Source organism: Thamnophis sirtalis, unplaced genomic scaffold (genome assembly GCF_051295495.1).
Source record: "Thamnophis sirtalis isolate CommonGarterSnake01/CBP01778 unplaced genomic scaffold, rThaSir2_p1.2 scaffold_3, whole genome shotgun sequence".
NCBI classification, from domain to species: Eukaryota; Metazoa; Chordata; class Lepidosauria; order Squamata; family Natricidae; genus Thamnophis; species Thamnophis sirtalis.
In genome coordinates, this window is record NW_028261383.1 from 94,345,862 (window position 1) to 94,354,668 (window position 8,807).

The window sequence follows — 8,807 nt, forward strand, 5'->3', positions numbered from 1 at the left end:
AAAGATACATTCTAATGATAATCTTATGGAACAAAATGAATAAATAAAACTAGGTTGTAAGAAGCAAGTTTTTCTTCTTGGTTGTAACTGATTTGATTATCAAAATTCAAGTTGAACTTTCTTACAGAAAAGCAAAACTAATATCTTTACACACTTTTCCACTAAGTGTCAATTATGCTTCCACTTAAGTACCCAGGAAGTGTTTAAAAGTCAAGAATTCTTAGCACCAATGATAGACTGAGCAAATAGTACTGTATTCAATTAACACCCAAAAGCCTTAACTTTTAAGTTTGATCTTATTTTTGGTAAGTTTGGTGTTATTTTTCAATAGACATTAGGTTTAATGACTCCTGAAGGAGCAACTTTTTTTTGCTAACCAAAGGCTACTGTGCATAAGATTAAGATCATTTATTAATAGAGTACATTCAAAGTTTGACTTTTTAAAAATGTGGCTAAGGACATTCAATCTCCACAAACTAAAACTTCAAATGCAATTTTCATAGACTAATTTCAATATATAGTTGTGTTTGTTTGATAGATCATTAAACTAAGAACTGTCTATTTCACTTAATATATTGATAATTTAATAGAATACGGACATTTTCTGTGTACATCTTTAAATTTTCAAGAGTAAAAAGTAAAGAGATGAATTCATATTCAAGACATAATAACAGTAATAACAAAAGAACTGTGGCAAAAGAAAGCAAAGATAATACTAGGTGCCTTGCTACAATCTCACATCATTTGGAGCACTTCTTGAACACCATCAGCATTGCCAAAAATCACCATGAGTCAATTGCAAAACAGTTTTACTTGGAACAGCTTACATCCTGTAACAATACCTTTAACATCTAATAACATCTGCCTATCCCAGATTCTTGAGAAGGACTTTTGACAGGTGGATAATTCCAAATGCAATCAAACATCTGGCTGACTCTGACCAACCTAATAACACCATCAAATCATGTAAAGAAACAGTTTCTGGATACTGCTAAGGTTTTTTTTTCCCCTAGGAAAAAGGTTTTATTAATTAAACTCTGAAGTAAGGAAGGAAAGTAAAATACTGAAATGAAAACAATGCTTGAAAAAAGCAGGAATAATAGAGTCTCATTCTGAGGAATGGGAAAATAATACGGCAGGGAAAAGATAAGATAACCAAAGAAAGCTAGCTGAGGGACAAATAGACACAGGTAAAAAATTATTTTAGAACTATTTCTGAATAAAAAAAACAATACACTAAGCAACATGTTAGATTCCTATTAAAGTATTCATAGTTCCTTGAAAAGAAGGAAAAATATGAGTGGTGAAAGGGTGGAGGGCATTAAGAATATGCAGGGCTGCCCAGTGAGTGCCAGTATGCTGCTCTGAAAGTCCACTGTGCTAGAATAGAAGGTATTATTGGAGCATCAAGGAGGGTTTAAACTATCATCAGGGATTAGAAATGAGTCCCACTGGGGAAGACAGCACCAAGTGAGAATGTGAGCATTTCCATAAGATTTAAAAACAACACTGAATGGTGACAAAAAATAAGTGGGTAGAAAAAAGTTTCTGGACAGAAGGTTCAAGAATTCAGAAACAGGACAAAAACTGCAGGTGAAATGAAGTTGACACAAAGTGTTGGGAAGGGGGGGACAGGACAGAAGGAAATACTGGAAAGAAGAGATACGGTTACTAAATGAGAAACTAGTGAGTTTTGCTAAGAAGAAAGGATAATACTCTTAAAAAGCAGTTCAACCTGGACTAATCTGATTGGGAATTATAAAAGGGGAAAGGTGTATTGGGGGAGGAGCAGATGCATGGGACAATTGGGAGCCACTTCTAGTTTCCAAGTCAGATTCTAACCCTTTACTGTCTTTCCTTTCTGAAATTCCCTGTTCAGAAGACTGAAGGTCCCACCAGCAACACCAGTTCCCCACAACAATCTGTCCAGAAAGCTGCCCATAGTTTGTGAGGGAGATCTAGGTGTCCCCTATGGCAGAAAAGGAGGTGTGAGCGAGGAGAAGGGAGAACAAGCTTCATCCCAAAATAGAAGAGGAAAAGCCTCCAACACACACACACACACACACACATACAAATTTCACTCTCACCACCCTTCAGTTATCTGGCATCAGAAAAATATGATGGGCAAGGGGGCGTTCGGGACAGGACCCATGACTTGGGAGGCAAGTTCCCTTATAAAAAGGGACCATCTCCTCTTTTTGGTAGCAGGGAGCCTAAAGAAAAAAGGCTGCCCACCCACCTCCCCAACAAAACGACAGGGAGGGAAGAGGGATGGCGGCAGGAGAAAACAGCAGAGCAGCAACGACGAGACGCTTTCGGAAGGAATGCCTACCGCAGGCAAAGTGCAAGCCTGTGAGGGAATGCAGGGAAGGGGGCAGGCAAACCGGGTGGAAGAAAACGCCTCCGAGAAGGGAGGAAAGAGCAGCCCGCGTATCCGCGGGCGGGCATAGAGGGGCGGGAGCGATTCGGTAGCAGAGATGCAAAAGATGAGACGCCCCCGAGCAGCCCTTTGGGAAAAGAGAGAGTTTGAGAAGGTAAACAACAGCCACGCCCCCTACAGTCCTCAGCTCCACCGCGCAGCTCAATCGCAGCCGCTGCCTGTACATTTCCATTCCCGAATCTCTCTGGATCCCCCAGCGGCGTGACTCTCGTCCTCGCTCCCTCCCCCCCCCTCCACCACCACGCAGCCCAGCCATCCTTCGCTAGGTTACGGCGCGGCTGCAAAAGCCATCAGCGCCCGAGAGAAGCTGATGCCATTCAAAGCCCCGTGGGGCTCTCCCACCCTGGCCGAAGACTGCGCTGCTTCTTCTGCTTGCCTCCTGGGCGCATTGTTTATGTCTGTTGCAGGAGCTTGGCAGGAACCCCACAACCTCAGCACGTGAGAGGAGCCGATCATGTGGGTGCACCAGCTTCAAGACAGGCAAATGCTCCAAAACGTGCTGCGTCTCAAACAAAAATGAAACTCCCGTCTCCTAACTGCCTCGCGATCCCCTTTTGCACGACTTGACACACACACACCCACGTTATTCCCCACATGCAACGCACATTGGGTTTTTTTTTTAACCCTCCAACACCCCCCCTGTCCTGGGTTCATATTCTGGAACCCTATTTTAATTCTCAGTGTCCTCTCTTTCCCCGCCCTCCCCCCGTTGGTCTTAAACTGGCGAGTCCCTTTTCCCCCTCACCCCCTTAAGACCTTCTGGGGTTACCTCTGCCGCAGTCATTAATCCGAGGAACCGTTTCCCGAGGCTTCCGTTCCTTTAAAAAGTTGTTGTTTACATTCCTGCCGCCTCCCTTTTAAAACATGACTGACCAACATGCGCAATCAATCTCTAAAAAACGCTGCACATCCCCCCCCCCTTCCTTTGCAGGCAGTACAGTCAGGGAGCAGTAAAACAAATGCAAGGAGGTTAGGGAGAGAATAGAGAGGAGCCGCAAAACCCGGGGGGGGGGGGATGGAGTAATCCTCCACCCATTTTACCTTGGCTGGGAGAGAGCGTCCTCCCAAGAGTTGAGAATCTCCGTCGGGCTACCAGAGAGGGGTAAGCGAGAGATGCTCCAGAAATGGCAACGCTTACGGAATCTCCCTTTGCAAAGATCAACCCGGTACCATTGCGGAAGGGGAGAACGACCCCTCCTCGTAGGATCCGAAGATGATACCCTCCTCTTTCAGGAGTAGATACAAAGTAACTCCATAGATGCATTTAAAAAAAAAAATCCAAAGAATTGCTTCCAGCTGAGATGGCCGCTCTGTGCAAAATCCAGCAAGCCCTGCGTGCGTGTTTCTGTTTCTTTTTTTAAAAAAAAATTTCTAGACTTCTTTCCGGATCTTTGTGCAATTGCCCGAACGTCTGCGCCTAGGGTTTTTTTTTAATTATTATTATTTAATCCCCTCGCTGGCGAAGAACGGACTTCTCCGAAGGACTGTATAAATGAAGACTGATGCTGGCGAGTTCGCCCCTCGCCCCCCTTCTCTCAATTTCTTCTTTTCTTGCTTGTTGTTTCCCCCTCCTGACGAGCAGCAGGTCCAGGTGCAGCTGCAGACGTGGGTCCCATCCCTGATTGTGCTCGGCATGTGTTGCCTCCCACCCCGGCGCACTCTTCGCCCACCCCCTCCCTCCCCTCTCCTTGTTTTCACCCCCCTCCGGTGCGCCGAGTCCCCATCCCTTGTCTTTCTGGTGCCCTGGGCAGCTGGAAAAGGCTCGGGTTGCACAGGCGGACTCGCTTTTCCCTCGCGCTCTCCCTCCCGAGCCTGCCCGGGTCACTTTCGCAACGATCTTCAGCCTCGCGCGCTCTCACAACAGTGGCGGCGGTGCATGCACAGATCACAAGAGCTGTAACACTTTCTTCGCTTCCTCCGCTTTTCATACGCACACACACACCCCCAACCCGGTCTCCTCTCTCGCGCCCCCCCCCCGCCGCCGCCGCGAGCGCTTTCACCTCCTCGAAGCTATGCAAAGGCGTAGCAGCTAAACCCGCTGCTGCTGCTGCAACCTTACGAAAAATAACCTTATACTTAACAAAATCTTTTGGCGCCATATTAATGACGTACTTCAAATTTGCCATTTCTTCCTGCGTCAAATAGACGTTTCTTACAAATAACAGATGAGGTGCAGAGCGGAGAGGGCGAGCGCAGGAGTGAGGGGGACGGGGTAAAAAAGGAGGGAGAAAGACCCTCGGACCGATTTTTTAAAAAAATAAATAAAAACAAACCCAAAAACCTCGCAGGGGGGGCGGGGCGAGCAATCGCCTCCGAGTAGACGTACACGAGGAGCGGGCAGGGGGCAAAGTAACCGGGGCGAAATGTAGATGGGAACGACATTTGGTCTCCCGCGGATCCCGAAGTTATTCAGCGGCGAGACGAACGGTGGTTTGTGGAGGGAAACGGTTCTCCGGGATCACCTTGGGCTGAGATTAAGCTGGCTTTAAAGCACTTGCTCCTTTATTTTTTAGGAGAGGTGCCAAGCGGGCGAAAAGATCGGAGCAAGGTCGCTTTTCCTCTCCCCACACCCCCCCACACTTCGTCCCATGAAGCCGGTTTGCTATGTTTCCCGGCAGCCTTTCGCTCGCTCGCTCTCTTCAAGGCTCCTGGAAAGCGGCGAGGGAAACGAAGTTTGCGCCGTTTTGCACAGGAAGAAAAAGCCCCAGGGCCGCCCTCCTCTACTTCTCGACTTGACCTTGTCATGCACAAACAATGCACTTCAAGCCGTATGGCTGGGAGGGTGTTTGTCTGTTTCCCTGTGGCTGCAGCGGCAACGGAGAACTGCTCCGACATCCAGCTGGCCACACCCACCGCTGCTGCTTTCGGCAGGCACCGACTTCCAGAAGAAGGGCGGTTAACTCACCCTAGAGAGGAAAAGAGCGGGACAGGCCGCCTACCTGACCGGCTCCCGCCCGCTCCAGACACCAGTCTCTAGACCTGGATGGCATCCTTTGCAAACCCCCGCAGTCCGGGAACTTTGATAGCCTTTTTTCAGTGGCCCCATTCCTTCAGTCCCTGGGAGAACTTTTTTTTTTTCCTTTTCAGAGCTGGTATTGCTTGCTCCGGTTTTGGATTCAAGTGTTATCATTGCTACCAATCGTCACTCGACAGATTGGGCATGTTTTCTAGCTGTGGAGGGTCGCACTACATACAGCAAGCGAGCAGTGACTGTAGCCTGTTAGTCCTCCTGTCTCTTGGCCTTTGCTCCTTTTTCCGACTGTAAAATGAGAGGCGTATTGTGAAAACAAAGCAGATAAAGATCCTTACAGTATTGCTATCCAAAATTATATTAGTTACCGTATCCTAGGATTTTTGTTTTAATTGAGGGAAGCTTCCTGTCTTAAACAGCTGATGTGAGCTGGATAATGCTTCTCACAGTATAAATAGCTATCAACAAGAGTATCTGCAGGAAGAGGGTAAAAAAAAAGTCAGCATGGTATCCATTACCTTATGATCAAAGCCCTACCTTTTTTATGTTTATCATGACATATGTAAAAACAGGTAGGAGCTTTGATTACATGATTATGACCACCATCCTGACGCTTTTTTTTTTTACCTCCGTACCGTGGACACCCTTTTTCCGCAGATATTGAAACACAATTTCAATACTACAGTATATATAATGAGGCTTCAAAATGTGTAAAGGAAATCATAAACATATTTGGAGATCACAAGAATAGGGAAAATAATGTAAACCAAATTTGGCTTGCAGTATATTTGGAGCTATGATTTTCCCAGTGGCAATGTATGGCTGTGAAAGTTGGACCATAAGAAAGGCTGAGTGCCAAAGAATTGAGGCCTTTGAACCATGGTGTTGGAAAAGACTCCTGCGGAGTCCCTTGGACTGCAAGGTGATCAAACCAGTCAGTCCTAGAGGAGATCAACCCTGACTGCTCTTTAGAAGGCCAAATCCTGAAGATGAAACTCAAGTACTTTGGCCACCTAATGAGAAGGAAGGACTCACTGGAGAAGAGCCTAATGCTGGGAAAGATTGAGGGCAAAAGAAAAAGGGGATGACAGAGAATGAGGTGGCTGGATGGAGTCACCAAAGCAGTAGGTGTGAGCTTAAATGAACTCCGGGGGATGGTAGAGGACAGGAAGGCCTGGAGGAAGGTCTATGGGGTTGCCCCCCATCATTCAACCATGTCCTGAGTGAGGACAATGGAAGTTACATCATTGTAACTTCCATTGTTACATCAAGTTACAGGAACATCTTGTGGACAATCACTGAAGGAAGACTATTTTGGTTGCTGCATATATGTTTTGCATACCCCAGGATGTTATCAAGAGAATAAATGTCCATATTTTGCTTTGACTCCTTACTTTGAATTAGCAGGCCCTATTTTTATTAAAAATAAAGAGTTTATCACTCATACAGATTACTTCTGAAATACATCAGCCAATATGGCAAGTGAGATACAAGCATAAAAAGCAATAGTGAAGCATTTTTATTGTATTTTTATCTCATCTTTATTATTTTGTAAGTAACTTAAAATGGCAACATACCAGTAGTGGGATTCAAATTTTTTTACTACCGGTTCTGTAGGCGTGGCTTGGTGGGTGTGGTATGGTTTGGTGGGCTTGGTGTGGCTTGGAGGGTATGGCGGGAAGGATACTGTAAAATCTCCATTCCCACCCGACTCCAGGGGAAGGTTACTGCAAAATCCCCATTCCTTCATGATCAGCTGGGACTCGGGAGGCAAAGAATAGATGGGGGGTAGGGCCAGTCAGAGGCGGTATTTACCGGTTCTCCGAACTACTCAAAATTTCCACTACTGGTTCTCCATAACTAGTCAGAACCTGTAGAATACCACCTCTGGAACATACATACCTAATATTCCTTCCTCCTATTTCCCCGCAACAACAACCCTGTGAGGTTGGGTTAGCCTAGAAAGAGTGATTGGCCTAACAACACCCACTTGACTTTCATGCCTAAGTTGAGACTAAAACTTATGGTTTCTAGCATGGTTCTTTCACTAGATCAAATTGTGTGTGTGTGTGTGTGTGTGTGTGTGTGTGTGTGTGTGTGTGTTGAGTATATTATTAAACCATTAATATAGAACTCCATAATAGATAATATCATTTAGAATTGTGGCTAAAAAGCTTCACTCTTAGAAATTGTCAAAATCAAGGAGTTTGACATATACATTTACATATATGAACATTAGTAGTTTACTATCATATATGTCAGGAAAAACAGCATGTCTGTTGGGTCTCAAGTAAGAGAACAGAGAATTGTCATTGCAACATTGATAGATAATTTCTTCAAGAAATGTACCTCATTAATTCAAACAAAGATAGCATCTATTTATTATAGGGATGCAGCTGATATCCAGGACATGGACTAAGATTCCCATTCTCAAACCCACTTTTTTAGACTTTGTTACCCAAATCTAGTGTAGCCTTGGATTCAATATCAGCAGACTGTTGGCCACAGATCAAAAGAAATGAATCACTGCTGTAGCAGGCTTACAGATAATATATCTTCACTCCAGTCTAAAGGCCCATAACGGCTTGATGAAGACAACTTGTTAGTTTCTAAATGAGTATCCCTACTGGAAAGTCCCTTCTGCATATTATTTTGAGCCTTACAGTAGGATATATTTATAATTGACAAATAGGTATTACAGATGCACACAGTTGTGCAGCCACAGTTAGCATATGTCTCGGTGTGAGAAGAGAGAGAGATCCCATCCTCAAGGTTGAAGACATGGAAGAATAAAAAAAGAGGGCTGAAACATTCCTTAGGCACTGGGAAAGAGATAAATAGACTCCTCCCTGATTCACTAAAATATAAGTGGGAAGGGAGAGAGAGCTGAATCAGGCTTGCAAGATTTTGTTACAGTAATCTATCTAGCCTCTAACTAGAGTTTTTCTTGTGGGGTCTGTTTCCTGATCTGGACTATTCCATCAGGGACAAAGGATTCGTCTTCTAAGTGGACTTTCTTTTTTTCCATCCTTGTTTTGTTTTATGTTTTTTGCTACTCCTTTTATAGGAGGAGCTGCAACTTCTATTCCTGGGCTGGCAGGACTGTGGACTATTTATTTAGATAGATGGCAAATATGAAATGGGTATAAAGTGGAATAAAAACACAATTCTTAACCCTTTTTCAGATGCCTATAGCAATTCTTATAGTTTCAGGAGAAGGCCGCAAAATGACTTACAAGAATATACGATACTTGTCTCCTCGTAAATTTTGTTCTAATTCATCTATGGAGATTGTCAATCATCAAGATCATGGTTGTCCCAAAGGTGCTTTTCAAAAGGAAACTGGTCTTCCTTGGTGTTTTTTTTCCTTGAAACATTTCGCTTCTCATCCAAGAA

General features: G+C 44.6%; 1 protein-coding gene across 2 annotated transcripts in view; it reads right to left on the reverse strand.

The window, feature by feature from the left end:
• Positions 1–4,112, reverse strand: part of JADE2 (jade family PHD finger 2) — a 189,988-nt gene extending 185,876 nt beyond the window's left edge. Inside the window, exon 1 of one of the 2 annotated variants that reach the window (XM_087709532.1) lies at positions 3,482–4,112. Coding sequence is in view for 1 of the 2 variants with exons in the window: in XM_087709531.1 (XP_087565657.1) it covers positions 3,210–3,224 (15 nt within the window). In the remaining variant the exon portion in view is untranslated. Of the gene's footprint in view, positions 1–3,209; positions 3,339–3,481 lie in introns of those variants that run through there. The other variant, XM_087709531.1, reaches the window with a different exon arrangement.
• Between the last annotated feature and the right edge of the window lie 4,695 nt (positions 4,113–8,807).